Source organism: Gastrolobium bilobum, unplaced genomic scaffold, assembly GCF_033153095.1.
Source record: "Gastrolobium bilobum isolate Gb01-03AN ecotype WA unplaced genomic scaffold, APGP_CSIRO_Gbil_v1 utg19392, whole genome shotgun sequence".
NCBI classification, from domain to species: domain Eukaryota; kingdom Viridiplantae; phylum Streptophyta; class Magnoliopsida; order Fabales; family Fabaceae; genus Gastrolobium; species Gastrolobium bilobum.
This window is the reverse complement of record NW_026899577.1, coordinates 7,039-29,580: the sequence shown is the minus strand read 5'-3', so window position 1 is coordinate 29,580 and position 22,542 is coordinate 7,039. Positions and strand designations below refer to the sequence as shown.

Sequence of the window (22,542 nt, the reverse complement as noted above, 5' to 3'; positions counted from 1 at the left end):
GCGTATACTAAATGCTACCTTTGATTTAATTAAACATAAATTAGTGTCCCCTGAATAGGTATCTACAGTTGTCATTTGCAAGATCTGTGTAAAATCCATTTGTAGGCCTATGTCGGGGATCAAATATTAAAGTACATTTAATTTAGATAAATTATCTATATTCACTCTTAAAAAATAATGTTGTTTTGGGTTGAAAAATTAAGAAATTATAATTAAAATCACTATTATAACTTTAAAATAAATTATAATTATAAAAAATCTTAATTCCAGTCTCAAAATAACATTATTTTGAGTTTAATGTAGATAATTTATTCACATTGACAATAGAATAAAATGAATCCAACATTAAATACATTATGCATAAATTTATCGGTTATGGTGATCTCAGTCAAACAAATCAAAATTACTTTATGTTTCATTATATATATATATATATAGAAAAATGTTTGTCCTTTTAAATGACGTAATTTCTGTTATTTCACTCTCACAAAAGATGAGATTTACACCTTTTTTTTTTTTTGTGTACTCTCTCTCTTCCATGATGTATCTTTTTCTCTAACTTAAAAGTATGCAACTTTACATCCTTTAAAATTTAAAATGATAGACAATTTTTCCTTACATATATAATCTTAAGTGCTTGGGTATGTGAACTATGCTCCCAGGAGAATACAAATTTAGAGTCATTGAGATATCATTTGAGAAGAGTGTTTAATTGTACTGTTCCATATTCAAAAGAATTAGTTTCACACCCAAAAAATTGTGAGAATGTCCCAGTAATCCTTAAAAATAAAAATGTCAATGAAATATGATTGGTTCAAGTTACCTCTATTAATTAAGAAGTGAGCGAAGGTAGCTTCTCCATATATTGCCGATGCGTAGACAATGGTGCAGGGTGGAACAAGGGAAGGATTAGTATAGCGGTTGTCCTTTCCGAATTTTTAAATTTTTTTTAATTATATTACGTACAAAATATTATTTATTAATAATAATAGATTATTAGTATTAATAGTTTACCCCTTTCAAAAAACTATTTATAATAATTAATATTTCCTATTAATCTTAATAATATTTATAGTTTTAGAATTTTATTTTTATTCTTTATTATAAAAAATTCTAAATCCATCCCTACAATCATAGTATGTATGCAATGACTTCAACGCTTAAGTTAGTATATCATTAATTTTAACTTGAATGAATGAGAATGTATACCAAACAGCTTGAACCTTTCTAACCTTTCTATTTATATATTTGGAGGCTCGTGTGATAGGATCCTTTGAGCCAGCCAACGTCCATGTCAACAAGCAAGCCAGTGTGCGTAATTATCAACTTCAGCACATAATTTCTTTTTAAAAATATGGAGAAATTAATAGAAAAAAAAATGAAAATTAAATACCATCTTTACATATTCATCTATGTACAATACTGAGAGCATCTCAAGTCACTACTAGCCTGCTCTGGGAATGCAATTATGGCTCAAACTTAGAATAGAGCTATAGGTTCTACATGATATGATACACCCAAAACGTGCCAAGTTCAAATGTCCTTACCAGTTAAGGAACAAGGAACTTGGCTAACAAAATAGGCATCGAATTTACATGTCAATGTCAGAGCTCTAATTTATATATATATTATTTCCAGGTTTACTAATCTAATTTTGGTACAACAAGCTGATAATAAGGCTACAGTTAGCTTATTCGACATGCTTAATCAATTGCTATCACTATCACTGTCAGTGTCCAGAAAGCTAAACTCTCTCCATCCGTTGAGTTTGATCAATACAGTTCCCCTGTTCTCTTCACTCCATTCAATTGCCTCTTTCTTTAAAAGGCTTATAACCTGTATTAAGCAAATGATAAGGAACCACCATTTAGAAACTGTTAAAGAACCTTGGGATACACCACCCCAAAAGCTAGCTCAAAGGGTGGGAGTACCCAAGGCCATATAAACTCCACATTAGTTGCTCTTCAACTAATGTGGAACTATATATCTCAACATGCCCCCTCACACGAGAGCCCTCTTGGCTTGAAGCGTGGATTATGCAACAGGCCCAATCTTTGGTTTACCTTTTGTGCTTCCACTTTAAAGTGGGGGGCGGTGAGGATCGAACCTCAAGCTCTGATACCATGTTAAAGAACCTTGGGATACACCATCCCAAAAGCTAGCTTAAAGGGTGAGAGTACCCAAGGCCATATAAACTCCACATTAGTTGCTCTTCAACCAATGTGGAACTATATATCTCAACAGAAACATTTTTTTGTCTCTTCAAAGACACATTGACACTATGATCAGGAATTTCTAGGATTTAAACAAGAAGAAATAATTCAGAATTTAACAACCAAGTTTGAAAATTTAAGCCAACTTGTATATACATTGAACAATAGTGTTCAATGTATCTCAGACCATAAAAAAACTGGATAGAAGTGGATGGATTAAAAACCATACTGATTGTTTCAGCTTCGACTTTCCAACACCATGCGATCCACATCCTGTGATAACCCTTAGTGTCTGGACAGCTGAAAATGTGAAATGCAAATGAAATTCAATATTACAATGCCATTTTTAATATAACGTCACAAGAAAATGTGAGAACCTAGATCCTCAGAAAATGCTTACAGGGAATATATGATCCAAACAGAAGGTGAAGTTTCAGCATTCTCATTGCTGGTTTTACGTGCTGCCCATGCAAATCAATAGTTATCACATTTTCTATACCCTTGTTTCTGCATATCACTAACAATAGCTTAATACAAGCAATAATAATACATAAGGCAAATGTGCAAAAGGAAGTTCTCCAGTTTTGGACTTTAAAGAAATACACCAACCTAGCTACAAATATGTCATGGCTTGCCTTAGTGTCCGCTTTCTGAGCTAATTTAGTTTGTTCTTTACCCTAGCCGGATATAGAAATAGTTAGCATGATAGAACAACGTGGCCCATGCTAAAGGATCTGACAAAATACAGGTAGTCTACGTGCAAAACACCACATAGTAAACGTAGTCCACGTCGCACCCAAAACCATTAAACAGAAAACATTATTGAAAATGTTATTTTTTTATATAACAACCGACCTTGAAAAGGAATGAACAAGACAGTCATATTTTGATCTCATTTCCACATTACCAAGCAAATACTTTACAACTTCAGGAGCATAAAAAGGGAGAAAGAAACCAATATACAGAGGAAAGGAGAAAGCATTGGTTTTAAAAATTCAGATGAAACCTTACTAAGACAGACCAACATTTAGAAAATAACCAGTATAATTTTTTTATCTTTATTTATTTATTGAATCAAACCACTTCAAGCTATATCATAGAAGATAAAGAAGACAATATAATAGTTACATAAAAGATAATTATAAAAACCATCCCAATGATCGGGTGCAAAAAAAGTGTCTCATGTTTTTAAACACAATTCCATTGTTCTTCCAAAAGAAGAATGAACCTGGTCAGAAAGAAAGGCAGCATATGCTCGATCTCCTTTGGTATATGCTGTTGCAGCCTGCAAAATTATGTCAGCCTTTCATGTTCTCAACTGATATCTGAACTCTACAACAAACTAGCTTAAAGATCTGAAAGTTAAAATAATCCTAGGAAAAGGCCAAATGTGAAATTATACTTACTTTTTGATAATAAGATTTCACCGAATCCCATTCTTGCTTAGCATCTTCCCTAAACACGTGATATTCATCTCCTTTAGCTACAAAACAGTAAAACGAAAGAAGTAAATGATCTGTCAAGGTTCGATACCATACCATCAAGGAAATCATCAAATTCAAGCATACAAAAAGAAAGATAATCCAAACTATTCCGAAGATTGAAGTACATGAACTGTTATGATTGGACAGCTTTGAACTTCTCTTTTCCTCTCATATTTTGGAGAATAAGAAACTTTATTAGATAAGCCACCAACGAGTAGCGATTTGAACTAGTCGAGGTTGCTAGGACAATTTTAAACATGTAGTCTGATAACTAGTTAATTTTAACAAAAAGCATTACTTCTTTATAACTACAATGTGCTAATTTTTACTTATTTCCTAATTTAATGTTTTGATTTCTTATTTTCTTTCCCATTTGCCAATTTTTCCTCCAGTTTGATTGGCATATTTTAGTTTTTAGGAAGTAATTTATTTCCTACTTCACTCAATATTAATTCCTAAATTTTACAGAAGCAAACCATTGAATACAACACAGCACAAGCATTGCTTGTGGTGCTCCCACTGATCGAAAGGATCAAAGACCAAGCAATGAAAATATATCTGAGAAAACCCCATCCCACATCTTATGGCCATATTCAACAAGATCCAGCCTTTTCCTGTTAGATCCAACCTGTTCTAGCCAGCTCTACCAACACCGACAAAGTAAAAAAAGGTAATCTTGCCAAAAATGCATGATGTATCCTCCTTGCCCTGAATCAAGTGGCATAGGAGGGCAAGCCACCCAGCCACACCATCTAGGCAGGTGACTAAAACATCTTTGACTCCATTAAGCTTTAAATAGAGTGAATTGCAAGCCCACATATTCAGTAAAACCACTGACAAGGTCCCATTTCAAATCATGAAAACTGAAGCAGAAGGAGAAATGAGCATGAAACCAGTTCATAAAAATACCACATTTGCAATTACTGAAGATTTGAGTATCAGACAACTATTGTTGAATAATAAAATGAAACCACAAAGGCACAAATCAATGAATATTTTTTTAGAAGAGCATATAGATGAAAGCAAAAGGATGTCAAAATTGCCATTAAGTACCATTAGTATTCTGCTGAGACTCTGCAACATGTGGACAAGCATCAAACCCAGGTCCCAAAAACTGCATTTTCTTTACTACATTTCTCCAATTCATGGTACCTTTGTCACGTTCAGAGCTTTTGGGAATGTTAAACAAAGATTCCAACACCTTTTGAGAAAGATCAGACTTTGTACATCCTGGTCTAATAGGAGAATTAACTTTAGAGCTTGAGAGGACCTCTGCATAATTCCTAAAACCAAGCAACAACTAAGCTAGTGGAGTTAGGTACCAAATACTAAGATCCTTGATTAAGAGGAAGTTAATATTCAAATGTAGGATGGTATAAAGAAACAGGCAATCCGAAATTAAAAATAATACTTTCCCTACTTTCCCTTATATTATTATTATTATTATTTATACAATGATGATACTGTGGTTTGAACATATAAAAACATGCAAATAATCAACGCCCCTCACCACAAGCCCAATCTCAGTAATTTTATTTGTACAAAAGTGTGTAGAAAAGTTATGTGTACTTTTTTGTATTATAAAGGGTATAACCCCGGGCTTGCGCTAAAGATTATAGCTCAAGATCAAGTAATATGGCGGAGTAAGAAAATTTGGTGGAAGGGGCCAAAATTGCAAGTGTAATATTCCTTGTAAGTTATAATTATCTATATGAGCAAAAGAATCGAGATAACGCTCACAATTAAAGACTTGCATGAAGTTGAAGAAAGAGGAGAAGGGGGGGGGGAGGCAATCACTATCTATATGACTAAAAACAACATAAATGACACCTCACAACTAAAGCAATATATAAATTTGAAAGTGGGCAACTGGCCTCCCTAGCCCCTCCCTCACTCCACCACTAGGTTCAAGATCAAGTTTGCCACAATTTAATACAAGGAGTTTAGGATGATAACGTTTGGCTCACTCGGCTTAATTACAACCCTAGTAGATATGAGTCATATGACTATAATCAATTCCTTCATTACTGAGGATTTCAACCAAATGAATGTATCCCGAGTAGTTCTTGAAACTTATAGGATGTATATGTAAATGTAAAAATATAATCTAAATATTATGCACCAAGACATCCACTGACAGTATTCAATTGCCAACTCAAATTTCCACCCTTCATAATTTTTTTCACCAGGCTACTTTCACAGCTTAGTAGTTAATACCATAATGACTAAAAGGAGAAAAACATGTTGTTTCCAGCACTGTTAGATCCACTACCAAAATTGTTTCCTTTTTTTGGTACGAAGGTGGGGTGAGGGAGAAAAAATGGGAAGACGGCCATAATTTATCAACACAGTACAATGAACTGGCAGCATAATAAATACATTAATGTATTTTACCTGCCAAAAGATCCCAGAGACCAGAAATTATCAGAAAGTTCACCTTCCGATGAAAGAGATGTGCATTCTGATCTCCTATCTATCAACTGTTACAAAATTTGACAATTAATAATATGTCCAGTAAAGACGCATATAGTGAAGAAGTTAAACATACCTCCAAAATCAACAGTCTTCTAACAATGTAGAGAAGAATAGACAAATAATATAAAATTATTTGCTGAAAGATATAATTCCAGTAACTTAAAGCACATGACTGAGTTTTTCAGAAGATAACACATGACCGGTTCAATGATAAAACAAATAAATTTGAAAATAGTGGTTAACAACATTCTATGTTGCCACTTACACTGTCATTGTGGTCAACAAGGAATCTCATATCATCTATATTGTCTACTCCGTAATCAGGATGTCTATCATTACTGGATTGCTCATTCATGGGCGCAGCTAAATCAAGCAATACATCCAAGGCCTGGAAAATCATATTCACAGCTAAACATATTACAAAAGTATCATAACTTTAGTTGATTAGTATAGCACTCTAAAACACCTGTAGAACTGCAAAAGAAGTTACAGCAACACCGTTGCTATCCATTTGCATTAAAATATGTACATGAAATTAAAAAGTACAACCAAATAGCCATATGTAATAATTACCAATGAACGCAAAAACAAATAGCAGTGCCACACAATACAAGCACATAAAGCAGCCATATAAGGAAGAAAAGCAAGACAATGTAAGGGAGTGTTTGGTTTGTTTTCTTGTTTTCAATTTCCATTGATATGTTTTCATTATATTCACAAAAATGTCACTTAGTAAAAAGATATGTGGAGAGTAGCAAGATTCAACAGTAGCATTTGTGTGGCACCAAATGAAGCAGTGAGGTAAGAAGAAAATTGTTGTTCCACTAATCATAGTTCCATAACAAGGATAAATTGACACCAAAATATTGTCTCCCAACTCATATTCAGTCAATGAAATCAATAACATGATTTTTGTATTAAAGAAGGCTTTATTAGGAGAAAATAGGAATGTAAAACAGCATCCACCTAAGGCAAAGAAAAAAACAAAGTACTCTAATCAACCTACATATTCCATATAGAGGACCCTGGAAACAAAACCCCACAAAGAACCAGGGAAAACCATCCGCTTGAAACATATGCCCCACAAATCACCCAAAAAAGCACAAACAAAAATTAACTGTTTTTGTACACAAAGTCACAAATGACAATTAACTGATTAAAAACGATGAGCACAATATTGAGAATAATATATTGTTTAAGCACTCCAATGCTAGATCACGTGAGAATTATGAGTAAGGGGTAGAAGAGGGATTTGGGTTGTAACAACCTGCATATGTAGCAAGAAAGTGGGAAGGGGAAACAGTTAGAAGCAAAGATAAAAAGGATGGAAAGGTAGAGGAGAGGACATCCAGTCATTCAGTGCGTTTTACTGCAGGGCCGGGAGGTTTGCAGATCCTCAAAGTTCTGTACAATTCCATCTTTTGTTTTCTTATTTTGTAAGTGATTTTGATCTTTGTAACTAGGTGTTTTATTACAGAGAAATAGACATAAACCCCAACCACAAAGATCAAAATCACTCACAAAACAAGAAAACAAAAGACACTCACAAAACCAGAAAACAAAAGATAAAACAATGGAGAACTCTGACAAAGGCCCTAAAACTCACACAATGACCGGAAGTCCTCTCCCCTACCTTTCCCTCCTTTTTATTTTTGCTTCTAGCCATTTCCCCTTCCTTCCCACATGGGCAAGGTTGTTACAACCCAAATACCTTTTTTTTTTTTTTTTTTTTTTGTACATGTTAGAATAGTACGTTAAAGTAGTACAGCGTATATAATAGAATATTCTAACATCTTATACATGATAGATTAGTTTATGTACTTGTTAATATATATATATATTCCCTGTGCGCTCGTATGACACACAATTATCCAATCTCAAATTGGTAGCAGAGCTCTTTGTTCTGAGAACTTTCACTTCCGCTAAAACCCTAAGACCACTGTTTAGGTGTGCCAAAACCCCAAGCCCACTGCTTAGGTGTTCTCTCCTTCCTTGTCGTGTCCCTCCGGTTTGCAACTGTTAGAACCACCGTCCGCCTCCAGCATCACTGTTCACGGCTAGATTTACTGTTCATCGCCGGAAACACTGTACCAGCATCCTTTTCGGGTCGTTTCAGGACAGAACTGCACGGTTTTGTCTCTTCCTTCCAAATCTGCTCTTGGTTCTTCGTGTGTCTCTTGTTTGACGCGTGTTTCTTCTTGTTTAGCTATCGGTTTGATTCTATTTGCTTTGTTTTGCAAGTTTTTATTGCATTCATAATGGCATAATCATCTCCTGTTCACACAAAGTAAGAGGAACGTTGTTACACGAAGTATCCTCACCTGCGACCCTCTCATGCTACGAATATATCTCAGTCAGATACTGCTTCATTTGCTTTAGTCTCTCTCACTCCTGCAGACTATGCAGCACTCCAGACTCTTCTCAGCAAGGCTTCTCTTCAACCTCAATCTTCTACTCCAGATACTGGTAATCCTATTGCTTGTGTTTCTCATTTACATCACTTGGTCCTTGGATATTTGACTTCGATGCTATCGATCACCTCTATGGTAATAGGGAACTCTTAAAATCTCTTACTTATTCTGGCCATTTACCTTCCTTTACCCTTACTGATGGCACTAAAGCCCCTGTTCGTAGGATTGGACAAGCTCATCCAACCTCTTTATTGACCTTGACATCTGTCTATTATATTCCTGGCATCCCTTATAACTTAATTTCTGTTAGTAAATCGGTCCACTCCTTTACTTGCATTATTAGCTTTTCTAACCATTCTGTTTCTGTGCAGGATCCGGGTACGGAGAAGACGATTGGAGTGGGCCGTGAGTCACGAGGTCTTTACTATTTGGTTGTGCCTCGTCCTTCAGTGGCAAGCTCTCTCACAGAATCTCGACAACTTGTCCGCAGTCGCCTCGATCATCCAAGTCTTTCAAAATTGTAGAAGATGGTTCCTCTTTTATCTGGTCTTCAGTCTTTAGGTTGTCTATCATATCAGTAAGGGAAGCACACATTCTCCTCCTTTGTCAGTCGAGTCAATAAATGAGTTGATGCTCCTTTATCTCCTATTCATTCAGATATTTGGGGTTCAAGTCGTACTTTATCTGTTTTAGGCTTTCGATATTTTGTTACGTTTATTGATGATTATTCCCGTTGTACCTTGATTTATTTAATGAAAAATCGTTACGAGTTATTCTCCATTTATAAAAGGTTTTCTGCTGAGGTTCATACTCAATATGGTGTCTCTATTTGTATTTTACGTAGTGATAATGCTAAGAAATATGTTTTTTTTTTTACTTTTCTAATTTTTTGGCTACACAAGGTACATTACACCAGACTACTTGTCCTCGCACTCCATAACAAAATGGGGTGGCCGAACGTAAAAACAAACATCTCATTGAAACTACCCGAACTCTTCTTATTCACATGCATGTTCCTCTTCACTTCTGGGTAGATGCAGTACTCGCCTCTTGTTTTCTCATCAACCGTATGCCTTCCTCTGTGCTTAACAATAACATTCCCCATAACCTATTGTTTCCGGATGTTCCTCTCTATCCTTTATCTCCACATGTCTTTGGTTGTACCTGTTTTATTCATGATCTCACTCCTGGTAAGGACAAGTTAACATCCAAAGTCTTTAAATGTATTTTTCTTGGTTATTCTCCTAATCTTAAGCGTTACATTGTTTCCGCTGATGTCACTTTTTTTATCAACAACCCTTTCATTCTATCCCATCTCAGTTGTCACAGGTTAATCAAGTTTTTCCTGTTCCTTTTCTTGACTTGTCTTTATCAGCTGCAGGTTGTTGGGCTTCCTCCTTCAATGCTAAGCCCAAGCCCATTGAGGGGTTTTCTAAAAACCCTAATCCTAGATCTCACCTCCTCTATATATTCATTAGTTGTGGGTGGAGGCTAGGTTAAGAGAATGAGAGAGAAAAATTTGAGAGATAATTATTTGATTGTTTGAGCAAAGCTTAATGTTTTGCATTTGAGAGATCTCTACAGAGTTTTAGTGAAACATCTCTAGGGTAGTTTGATTATCACCATTGTTGGAGAGGTTGAGTTAACCACCACATTGGTGTATTTGATTCTTTGTAACAATTATTTTCATAGTGGATTTTTGATCTGGACTAGGTCCCGTGGGTTTTTACTTCTTCATTGAAGAAGGTTTTCCCACGTTAAAAATTGCTTGTGTTCTCTCTCTCTCTTCTTCTCCTCTCTCTCCTGTTTTTCGTTTTGATTTTTCCGCTGCGCTGCCCGACCTGGTGAAGTTCAGGCCGAAGTATTGCCGAGATCCGAGATCAGGATCTTGTTGATTGACTTCCGAAAAAAGGCTACTTAGCCGAGCTTGAGGGAACCGAGTTCCCAACAGTGGTATCAGAGCCCGAGTTCGACGGGTTCTGAGGGAGACGAGATGGAGACCAGTGGCATAACCAATGATGGAGACAGACATGTTCAAGCTGACCGCAAACAATTTCACCTATTGGAGACCGATGATGGAAGATCATCTCTACTGCAAATACCTATATGAGCCCATTATCCTTGATGAGAGACCGGCGGGCAAAACCGATAAGGAGTGGGAGATTCAGAGTCATAAGGCGGTAGCTACAATCAGAAAATATATTGACAAAAGCCTTTTTGAGCACGTGTCCGAGTTCACGAACGCGTACGAGTTGTGAACGAAATTAGAGTCCATGATTCAGAAGAAGACTCCCAGGAACAAAGCACACCTGGTTCGCCGACTTGTGAAGTTGGAATACAAGGACGGCATGAGTATGATTGAACACCTCAACACCTACAAAGGTATTGTGAATCAGCTGTCAAAGGCTGATATGAAAATTGATGACGAGATGCAGGCTTTGCTGTTGTTGAGCTCGCTGCCAGAAAGCTGGGATACTCTGGTGGTGACCTTGAACACCTCACTTTGGAGGTTTTGATAGAATCCATGGAGGTTTTGGCTATGGGACGAGAAACGAGACTGGAGAAGATATCTTGAATGTTGCACTAGCCTACGATTTGATGTTAGTGAACACCTTTTTTCAAAAAAGGGAGTCACACCTAATCACTTTTCATAGTGGCCATAATCGTAGTCAGATTGATTTCTTTCTGGCTAGAAGAGAAGATAGAACTTCTTGTGTCGAATGTAAGGTCTACCCTGGAGAGTGTGTCGCTACGCAACATAAGCTGGTAGTCTTGGATGTTCGGTTCAACAAAGTGCGTACGATGAAGAAGAGGGCTCAGAATCCAAGGATAAGGTGGTGGAAGCTTAAGGAGGGAAAAGAGAGAGAGTTCAATTATAGAATGTTGCACGAAGGACCTTGGGAGTTTGAAGGAGGAGTAAATGCAACATGGAATGAGATGGCTAAGTGTATTCAAAATTTGGGAAGGAGGGTGTTGGGAGAAAGCAAAGGAAATGGATTTCATACAAAGGAAACATGGTGGTGGAATGGAGAGGTGCAAGAGGCAATTAAACATAAGAAGGAGTGCTTTAGATCTTTGCATAAAAGTCCCAGTGCAGAGAACCTGCAAAAGTTTAGATTGGCGAGAAAAAATGCAAAGAAAGCAGTGCGAGAAGCTAGAGGCAAGGTTTTCGACGAGTTGTATAAAAATCTTGGGAGCAAGGATGGTGAAAGAGGTATTTATAAACTTGCAAAGATAAGGGATAAGAAAAGTAAAGACCTCACCCAAGTTAGATGCATCAAGGATGAAAATCAAAAACTTCTGGTGAGAGATGAAGATGTAAATGAAAGGTGGTTGAAATACTTCAACAAGCTGTATAATGGGGATGGAGATACAAGCGAGGTGGACTTAGAGGACGCGTGTGATGATATGAATAAGAGATTTGTACGCAGAATTATTACACATGAAGTTAAGGAGGCTTTAAAGAGGATGAAGACTAATAAAGCCTTAGGGCCTGATGGTGTCCCGATTGAAGTGTGGAGAGGCCTGGGGGATGTGGCAATAAAATGGTTGACCAATCTTTTTAATAAGATTCTCCAGACGAATAAGATGCCTGATGTATGGAGGAAAAGTATGATTGTGCCTATCTACAAAAACAAGGGAGATATACAAAATTGTTCAAACTATAGAGGCATTAAGATAATGAGCCATACTATGAAGTTGTGGGAGAGGGTTATTGAACATCGCTTGAGGAGAGATACCAAGGTTTCTGTAAATCAATTTGGATTTATGCCAGGAAGATGTACCATGGAAGCAATTTTCTTGATGCGACAACTAATGGAAAGATACCGAGAAAAGAAAAAGGACTTGCATATGGTGTTCATAGACCTTGAGAAAGCATACGATAGGGTTCCAAGGAAAGTTTTATGGTGGGTCCTGGAGAAGAAAAAGGTTCCATTAAAGTATGTAAAGGCAATCAAGGATATGTATGATGGGGCTACTACATGTGTAAAAGCTTGTAACGGATCATCAAGTTATTTTCCTATCACGGTAGGTGTACACCAAGGGTCGGCTCTAAGTCCTTACCTCTTTGCCTTAGTTATGGATGAACTAACAAAAGATATTCAAGAGGAAGTGCCATGGTGTATGCTTTTTGCAGACGATATTGTGCTTATTGATGAGAGCAAGGAGGGTGTTAATAGAAAACTTGAATTGTGGAGAAGCACATTGGAATCCAGAGGATTCACATTAAGTCGAAGCAAGACTGAGTATCTGAAGTGTGAGTTTTCTCTGGTACGAGATGAGGACCAAGAACCTGTGCATCTAAATGGTCAAGAGGTACCCAAAAAAGATGCTTTTAAATACTTGGGCTCCATTTTACAAAACGGTTGAGAGATTGATGAGGATGTAAATCACAGAATCAGAGCAGGGTGGATGAAATGGCGCAGTGCATCTGCATTTTTGTGTGACCGCAAAATCCCCCTGAAGTTAAAAGGAAAATTCTATAAAACGACAGTAAGACCGGCAATGCTATATGGAGCAGAATGCTGGCAAGCACATAGGCAACATGAGCATAAGATGGGAGTAGCAGAGTTGAGGATGTTAAGGTGGATGTGTGGTTACACAAGGATGGATAAGATAAGAAATGAAGATATTCGACGAAAGGTCGGAGTAGTACCGGTAGCCGAGAAGATGAGAGAACATAGATTGAGGTGGTTTGGGCACGTGATGAGAAGACCCATGGATGCTCCTGTAAGAACAGAAGTTTGTTACCAAAAGCTCAACACAAAAAGAGGCAGAGGTAGGCCGAAGCTTACTTGGGGGAAAGTAGTAAAACAAGATTTAATGGAGTGGGATATAGATTGGCGGACAGTTTGTCTTAGAACGGAATGGAGAAAAGCTATAAGTATGGTGGAGGGTTAGACCCGCTGTTATTCCTATGTTCCAGATGGTCCCTTTTTAGTCCTTTTCCCCTTCATTTCCCCCACTTCTTCTTGTCCTTTTCTATTTTACTTTTATTTATTTATATATACATATATTGTTATTTTATTTTATCTTATTTTATATTTTTATTTTATTTGTTTATTTTTATTTATTTATTTTTGGCTTTTTTACTTTTTTACTTTTTTTTATTTTTTTTATTTTTTTTAACTTTTTTTCAACCGTTTTGTATCTTTCATGTGGGTTCATCTACCACCGACCCCAATTAATTTGGGATAAAGGTGTTGTTGATGATGATGATGATGTCGTGACAGATAGCCTCTTGGGCGAAGAAGCCAGGAGAAGAGAACAAGGTATTTCGAGCACGTCTGAGGCCAACGTTGCTGAGAATAGAGGAAAATTCGACTCCCGGGGTAGAAGCAAAAGTCGGGGTCGAGATCGTGATAGAAGAGGAAAGTCCAGAGGTCAGTCAAAGCCGAGATATGAGTTGAAGTGCTTTTATTGTAGAAAGACAGGTCATAAGAAGACGGACTGTTAGACCCTGCAGAATGATGAGAAGAAAAGCTCTGTAAAGTCGAATCAGATTATTCCCAAGAAGAGGGAAGACAAGAGCACCACTGCGGTGGTTGCCAATCCTGATGCCGAGATATTCCTCCTAGGTGAAAATAATTATTTGAATGTTGCATATGATGACTGCATCTGGATTGTTGACTCTGGTGCCTCCTTCCACGTTACTCCACACAAAGGTTTTTTCTCCTCTTACCGAGGTGGTGATTTTGGAGTCGTGAAGATGGGAAATCAGGTGACCAGCAAGATTGTTGGTGTCGGTGATGTAACCCTGACCACAGATGTCGGATGCCGACTTGTGTTGAAGGATGTGAGGCATGTACCAGACATGCGTTTGAACCTAATCTCGATAGGCAAACTTGACGATGCCGGATTAGTGAACTACTTCGATAGTGTCAGATGGAAGCTGGCCAAGGGAAACTTAGTCGTGGCCCGAGATAAGAAGGAAGGCTCCTTGTATGTGATGCAAGGAAAGATCAATGGAGGAGAAGCCAATTCTGTCCGAGATGAATTTAGCTTGGAGCTATGGCACAAGCACCTCGGCCATATGAGCGAGAAAGGGCTCCAGATCCTGAACAAGAAAGGATTACTGACCGGGTTGAAAGGCCAAGCGTTGGAGAGTTGCACGCATTGCCTAGCTGGAAAGCAATACCGAGTTTCTTTTGTGAGACCGGATCAATCCAGACGACGCAGGTAAATTCTTGACCTCGTCCATACTGATGTCTGCTCCATGTCGGAAAGATCCCTTGGAGGAGCTCAGTATTTTGTTTCATTTATTGATGACCATTCCCGCAAAGTGTGGGTATATTTGTTGAAGTCTAAACACCAGGTACTCCAATCCTTTAAAGAATTTCATGCTATGGTTGAAAGGGAGACTAGCAAGAAATTGAAGGTGGTCTGATCTGATAATGGTGGTGAGTATTGCGGCCCATTTGATGCATATTGCAGAGCGGCCGGGATTCGACTTGAGAAGACGCCCCCCAAGACTCCACAGTTGAATGAACTGGCTGAGCGAATGAACAGAACTATTGAAGAGAAGTTACGAAGCATGTTATCCAATGTCGGGTTACCGAAATCATTCTGGGGAGGAGCCGTAAGAACTGCTGTTGACTTAATCAACCTCTCACCATCATGGCCACTTGAAGGAGAAATTCCAGAAGAAGTATGGACAGGTCGAAAAGCGGCCTATAATCAATTGAAGGTGTTTGGATGCCGAGCTTTCGTGCATATCCCTAAAGATGAAAGGGCAAAACTTGATGCGAAGACAAAAGAATGCATCTATCTTGGTTCGCCGAGATGTGAGTTCGGGTTCCGACTTTGGGATCCAATCAATAAGAAGATAGTAAGAAGTCGAGATGTGATCTTTCATGAAGATGAGAACACTCATGACATCTCGAAGCCCAAATTCCGAGTTACTGTCAGACGTGAAGAACCCATCCCTCCTGTCCGAGCTGAAACAGGGGGAGAAAATCATGAAAATGAAGAAATTGATGATCAGCAACCAGCTGAGGATGACCAAGACACTGAGGTTCGAGTTGATGAGGAGATCCGGGTTCTCAAGTTGAAGAACAGCCGAGATATCCAACTCGAGAAAGAAGACCCTCTACAAGATACTCATCTGATGAATACACCGTTGTTGCTGAAGACGGTGAGCCTCAGAGTTATGATGAGGCTGTGATGAGCTGAGAGAAAGAAGAATGGAAAAAGGCAATGCAAGACGAGATGAATTCTCTGCACGAGAATGAGACTTATGAGCTGACCAAGCTGACTGAAGGAAGACGAGCTCTGAAAAATAAATGGGTCTACAAGATTAAGAATGAAGAGTACGGGCAAAAGCCGAGATACAAAGCCCGGATTGTAATGAAAGGCTGCAATCAGAAGAAAGGAGTTGACTTTGAGGAGATTTTTTCTCCTGTGGTGAAAATGACCCCTGTCCGAACAGTGTTAGCCATGGCAGCTTCGATGGACCTTGAGGTAGAACAAATGGACGTGAAGACGGCATTTCTTCACGGTGATTTAGAAGAAGAAATATATATGGAGCAACCTAGGGAATTTCGAGCTCCAAACCAAGAAGACTTGGTATGTCGGTTGAAGAAGAGCCTCTATGGCTTGAAGCAAGCACCTCAGCAGTGGTACAAGAAATTTGAGTCATTCATGACTGATCACAAGTTTGAGGAGACAGAAGCCGACCACTGCGTATTTGTGAAGAGGTATGAGGCCGGAGATTTTCTGATATTGTTATATGTTGACGACATGCTTATTGTACGGAAAGACAAATCGAGGATAGCCGCCTTGAAAAAAGCGTTGAGCTCGTCCTTCGCAATGAAGGACCTCGGCCCTGCAAAGCAGATTCTCAGTATCAAGATTATCCGAGATAGACAAAAGAAGCTATTGTGGCTGAGTCAAGAGAAGTACATTGAGAAGATATTGAAGAGATTCAGCATAGACAAAGTCAAAACAGTGAGCACCCCCTTGCCGGACACATAAAGCTGAACCGGAAGCAATGTCCGAAATCTGATGAAGACAAAGATGAGATGATGAAGGTCCCATACCAATCCGCCGTCGGAAGCTTGATGTATGCAATGGTTTACACTAAACCCGACTTGGCATATGTTGTTGGAATGGTAAGCTGGTATTTGTCAAACCCCGGCAAAGAGCACTGGGAAGCAGTGAAGTGGATCTTCAAGTACCTCCGAGGTATGACCAATTTATGCCTCCGATTTGGAGAAGGCAAAGCCGAGTTGCAAGGCTACTCGGATTCTGATTTAGGGGGAGATTCCGACTCGAGGAAATCGACGACGGGATACATGATGAGATTTGCCGGAGGAGCTGTCTCTTGGCAATCAAGACTTCAGAAATGTGTTGCACTATCGACAACTGAGGCTGAGTACATTGCCGCTACTAAGGCAAGCAAAGAGATGTTGTGGATGAAGAAGTTCCTCATGGAACTCGGCTATGATCAAGACAAGTACGAGCTGGGTTGTGACAATCAAAGCACAATCCATCTTGCGAAGAATTCAACCTATCACTCCCGCACTAAGCACATTGATGTGAGGTATCACTGGATCCGGTATGTGGTGGAAGGTGGAGAGCTCAAACTCGTCAAAATGCACACTGACCAAAATTGGTCTGACATGATGACGAAGCCGGTTCCAGCAAGGAAATTTGAAGACTGCTGTGAAGGAGCCGGGTTGATGCTAAAGCCGACGCATTGAAGTTGGAAGGGGAGATTTGTTGGGCTTCCTCCTTTAATGCTAAGCCCAAGCCCATTGAGGGGTTTTTTAAAAACCCTAACCCTAGATCTCACCTCATCTATATATTCATTAGTTGTGGGTGGTGGCTAGGTTAAGAGAATGAGAGAGAAAAATTTGACAGATAATTATTTGATTGTTTGAGCAAAGCTTAATGTTTTGCATTTGAGAGATCTCTAGAGAGAGTTTGAGTGAAACATCTCTAGGGTAGTTTGATTATCACCATTGTTGGAGAGGTTGAGTTAACCACCACATTGGTGTATTTGATTCTTTGTAACCATTATTTTCATAGTGGATTTTTGATCTGGACTAGGTCGCGTGGGTTTTTACTTCTTCATTGTAGAAGGTTTTCCCACGTTAAAAATTGCTTGTGTTCTCTCTCTCTCTTCTTCTCCTCTCTCTCCTGTTTTTCGTTTTGATTTTTCCGCTGCGCTGCCTGACCTGGTGAAGTTCAGGCCGAGGTATTGCCGAGATCCGAGATCAGGATCTTGTTGATTGACTTCCGCACAAAGGCTGCTTAGCCGAGCTTGAGGGAACCGAGTTCCCAACACAGGTGACTCTATCCCAGAGGAGAGACCTCTTACTTCCATCCCAGAGGACCGCTTTTTTCTCACCTATCAGCATCGTCGGACTGTGCCTCCTGCGGACTTGACCCTGGCTGACTCATCGCCTTCTCCTGTCGACTCTTCCCCACCGAATCCTTCACCAGAGGCTCTTCCCATTACCCAAAGAAAATATATACGTACTACTCGTAACCCTTATCATCTTAATACCTTTTTGAGCTATGACCGTTTTTCTATTCCTCATTTCACCTTTACTTCTAGTCTTTCTTGTGTTTCTATTACTAAGACCACAGGTGAAGCACTTTCTCATCCAGGGTGGCGCCAAGCGATGCTTGATGAGATGACTGCTCTTCATTCCAATGGCACTTGGGATCTTGTTCCTGCTCTTCTGGAGAAGTCTATTGTTGGTTGTCGATGGATCTTTACTGTCAAGGTTGGACCTGATGGCCACATTGATCGTCTCAAGGCGCGCTTAGTCGCCAAGGGCTTTACTCAGATTTTTGACCTTGACTATAGTAACATGCTCTCTCTTGTCGCGAAGATGCATCTGTCCGCTTGCCCTCGCTGTTTTTCGTCACTGGCCACTCCTTCAACTGAACATTAAAAATGCTTTTATTCATGATGATTTACAGGAAGAGGTTTACATGGAGCAACGGTCTGGCTTTGTTGCTTAGGGGGAGTCTAGAATGGTGTGTAGACTTCGTAAGTCCTTATATGGCCTCAAGCAGTCTCCTCGAGCGTGGTTCAGCCGTTTCAGTTCTGTTGTTCAGGCTTTTGGCTTAATTCGTAGTGAGGTTGATCATTCTGTGTTTTATAGGTGCACATCCTGATAAGTGCATTTATATGTTAGTCTATGTCGATAACATCATTCTTACTGGAAGTGACCAAGCTGGGATTGACCAATTAAAACAATATTCGTTCAGTCAATTTCAAACAAAGGATCTGGGTAAGCTTCATTACTTCTTAGGGATTGAGGTGGCACGGTCTAGACAGGGCATTTTCATTTGTCAAAGGAAATATGCCTTAGATATCTTAGAGGAGACTGGTATGTTGGGATGTAAGCTAGTTAACACACCCATGGATCATAATATCAAATTATTGTCTGGACAGGGGGAGCCATTATCTTATCCTGGAAGTTATCAAAGGTTGATTGGGAAACTCAATTATCTCACTGTGACTAGGCCAGACATCTCTTTTGCTATTAGTGTGGCTAGTCAGTTCCTTAACTCCCCTTGTGATTCTCATTGGGATGCTGCTGTGAGGATCCTCCGGTACATCAAGAGAGCACTAGGAAAAGACTTATTATATTCAGATCAGGGACATACATAAATTTTTGGATATTCAGATGCCGATTGGGCAAGATTAGCCTCAGATAGACGCTCTACTTCAGGTTATTGTATCGTATTTGGAGGAAACCTAATTTCTTGGAAGAGTAAAACAAACTATTGTCGCCTAATCTAGTGCAGAGGCCGAGTATCGTGCAATGGGAGCTACCACCAGCGAACTAATCTGGTTAAAGCAGTTGATTCGGGATCTCCATTTTCGTGAATAGAAATAGCCCATGACACTCATTTGTGACAATCAAGCTGCGCTTCATATATCATCTGATCCTATATTTCATAAAAGAACTAAGCACATAGAGATCGATTGTCACTTCATTCGAGAAAAGATTCATTCAGGAGAAATCAAAACGACATTTGTCAACTCCAAGGATCAACTTGCAGATGTTTTCACTAAAGGTCTTAGAGATCCTTGAGGTTGAATACATTTGTAACAAACTGGGTGCTCACAATATATATGCACCAGTTTGAAGGGGAGTGTTAGAATAGTATGTTAGAGTAGTACAGTGTATATAATAGAATAGTCTCACATCTTGTATATAATAGATTAGTTTTTGTACTTAATATATATATATATATATATATATATTCCCTATGTACTCGTACGAGAAACACAATTATCCAATCTCAAGTGTACATACCCAAATACCTTTTTTGCCCCTTACTCAATACTCACGCACTCTAGCATAGGAGTGCCTAACATATATTAACATCAAGTGTTAAGTTTCAAGTGAAGTACAATTTCAAATTGTCATCATACCTTTTCAACATTATATCCGCACTGACCTGCATGAAAGACAAATTCCAAGGTCATGTAATAAACCAGAAACTAATCCCCTAAACAACAAGTCATAATTCCATAGTTATCAAATGCGGATTGCGGCATGTCGCGGCCAACCCCTAAAAAGGCTATAGCGTTACAGCGGGTTGCGGTTGCGGAAATAGCGGAATAGATATATGACAGAAATAATGACAAAAGTAAACATTTTTTAATGGAAGAGAAGCAAAAGTGACAGAGACAGACGCAGATAGACTAAAAAACCCTTAAATTCTATCTGTTACACATTTAAATTTAGGACAAAATTGACATTTTGCCTTATGACAACAATATGGCTGCAAATGCGATCGCAATGTCCGCTATTGCGTTCCGCTGTGGTGCGGCGCGGTTTCTTGCGGCGAGGCACCGCAATGCCCATATGGCGCGGCTCGCGGCGCAATTAACTACTATGCATAATTCACAACAGGATAAACAAGTATACAATGTCTTGCTTGCTTTTATGCATAAGCAATGACTAAAAGTAAGACCATAGCACTTCAAGGAAGAGAATAAATTTCTAGTTCTATATAAACTCAAGAGAATTAAAAAAATTACATCAAATGTTGAAGTTTGGATAATCAGGGTTTGAAAGCAACCAATTCAATCCAAAAACTTAATTTGTTTGATGAATATCATATTAATGGTTTTATATTATATTTCTCTAACATGCCCTTCACACAACAGCCCATTGGGTTTGAAAGATGAACAATGTACAGAATTATCTATCTGTGCTAAGAAATTCCGTAATTTTTAATTATTTATTAATAAAATGAGAAGTGAGGATCAAAGTTGTAACCACTTGGTCAGCTATCATATAAAGAACTAATTCAACCTCGCAACTTAAAACTCAAAATTGTTAGGTGAAGGTCACATTGATAGTTTTATATTATATAAACTCCATTCAATTCTCGATGGAAACGAGTTTTGCGAATTCTCCCCGGAACTGGAAGATTTAAAACTTTTTAGGGAGATCGAGTATAGAATTCTGTTTACTCACTTAAAATTGAGTAACCCACCCCCCCCCCCCCCTATTCAACCTCGCAACTTAAAACTCAAAATTGTGAGGTGAAGGTCACATTGATAGTTTTATATTATATTTATCTAACAAGGTTTAAAACTTTTTAGGGAGATCGAGTATAGAATTCTGTTTACTCACTTAAAATTGAGTACCCCCCAAATTGAAAATAGAATTTTAAAAGGAAAAAAAAAAAAAAAAAAAAACCTTGTGCAATATCTAGTTTTTTTTTTCTATAGCTAACAAATCCCTACACATAAAATATCATGAGATATCACTGCATCCATCTTGTTCAAGTTTCAAGATACAAAATTAAAATTGAGGGAAAAAAAAAAAAAAAAAAAACCAAATACTCACAAAGAACATCTCTAACAAGGGCGAAGTCAAGGTCACAATCATGCCCAAGCATGGAACACAAAAACTGCTCTGCCTCTTCCTTGTCAACAACCCCTTCACTGAACCCCTTGTTCCTGGTTTTGTTCCTCCTCATGTACTCCTTTCCCAGAACCGTGGAAACAGTGCCCGTGGCAGCAACCACCTTCTTCTTCATCCTACCCCCTTTGAAACACGCCACATCCTCCCCACAACTCGGTTCCACGCACCAATCTGAGGAACCCGAAGTTGAACCCAAATCCATCCCCGAATAAACAATACTGCTTCCACCACTGGACGAAGAACAACCAGAATCATTGTCCACCAAACCCCTCCTCGGGATCTCCGAAGCCTTGTCGGGATCACCAACCCCTTCAACGCCATCATAAACCATGGCAGATTCCTCCAACGAGAAACCCTCAATCGAAGCCTCCAAAATTCTGCGTTTTCTCTCTTCTTCTTCTTCTTCTTTATCAACAACCCCTTCTGCTCCTTTTTTCTCCTCATCATTCTTCGGTGGCTTTGGCTTTTGCTTCTTCTTCTTCCTCGTGTTCTTCATCTTCAGAACACAACAAAACGGATCTGGGGTTGCCAAAGGAATGAGATTTCAGAACAAAAAAGGATCAGAAAATAGTTCTGAAGGTGAAAGTTGAGATTTTGGAGAGGGAACGCTTGACGGGTATTGAAGAAGGGAAGGCATAGGAGAAGTTCAACGCCAGTTTAAAGAAGAAAACCAATAATAAAAATAAAACTAATAAAATTTCGAGGAAGGCTATACTTAGAATTATTTTTTTTATAAGTTCTTGTAATCATATCTTAATATTATTGATTTTTGTCAATTAATGATTATTATTTATGTGAATTCATAATTAACTAATGAGTTTAATTTGCGAAAATCATAATCGTTGATTGACGAAAATCAACGATGTTAAAATATGATCGTAAGAAGTTGTAAAAAAAAATTGTAAATGTAACTTTTCTCAAAAAGTTATTATTGTACGAATAGGTTACTTTTATCATCTTATTTACTAATTTTTAATATTATTAAATCAGAATTTCAATAAAATATTTTATCCAATGATATTGAAAATAATAAAATTTTGATCCAATAATA

At 38.5% G+C, this 22,542-nt stretch overlaps 1 protein-coding gene across 3 annotated transcripts; it reads right to left on the bottom strand.

Annotated features, from left to right (window-relative positions):
* Positions 1-1,397: 1,397 nt before the first annotated feature.
* Positions 1,398-22,134, bottom strand: LOC133291623 (SMR domain-containing protein At5g58720). Of its 3 annotated transcripts, none has more exons than XM_061489905.1 (11): positions 21,414-22,134; positions 19,985-20,010; positions 6,438-6,560; positions 6,092-6,177; positions 4,751-4,980; positions 3,620-3,696; positions 3,442-3,498; positions 2,823-2,890; positions 2,614-2,720; positions 2,443-2,513; positions 1,398-1,836 (listed from the first exon to the last, which is right to left on the bottom strand). In XM_061489905.1, the coding sequence occupies exons 1-11, from the start codon at positions 21,985-21,987 to the stop codon at positions 1,708-1,710; spliced, it is 1,548 nt and encodes a 515-aa protein (XP_061345889.1). In that variant the 5' UTR covers positions 21,988-22,134; the 3' UTR covers positions 1,398-1,707. The 3 variants fall into 3 exon arrangements, with proteins under 3 accessions (XP_061345889.1, XP_061345890.1, XP_061345891.1); XM_061489906.1 differs by having other exon boundaries at positions 4,751-4,932; XM_061489907.1 differs by lacking the exon at positions 2,823-2,890 and having other exon boundaries at positions 2,614-2,674.
* Between the last annotated feature and the right edge of the window lie 408 nt (positions 22,135-22,542).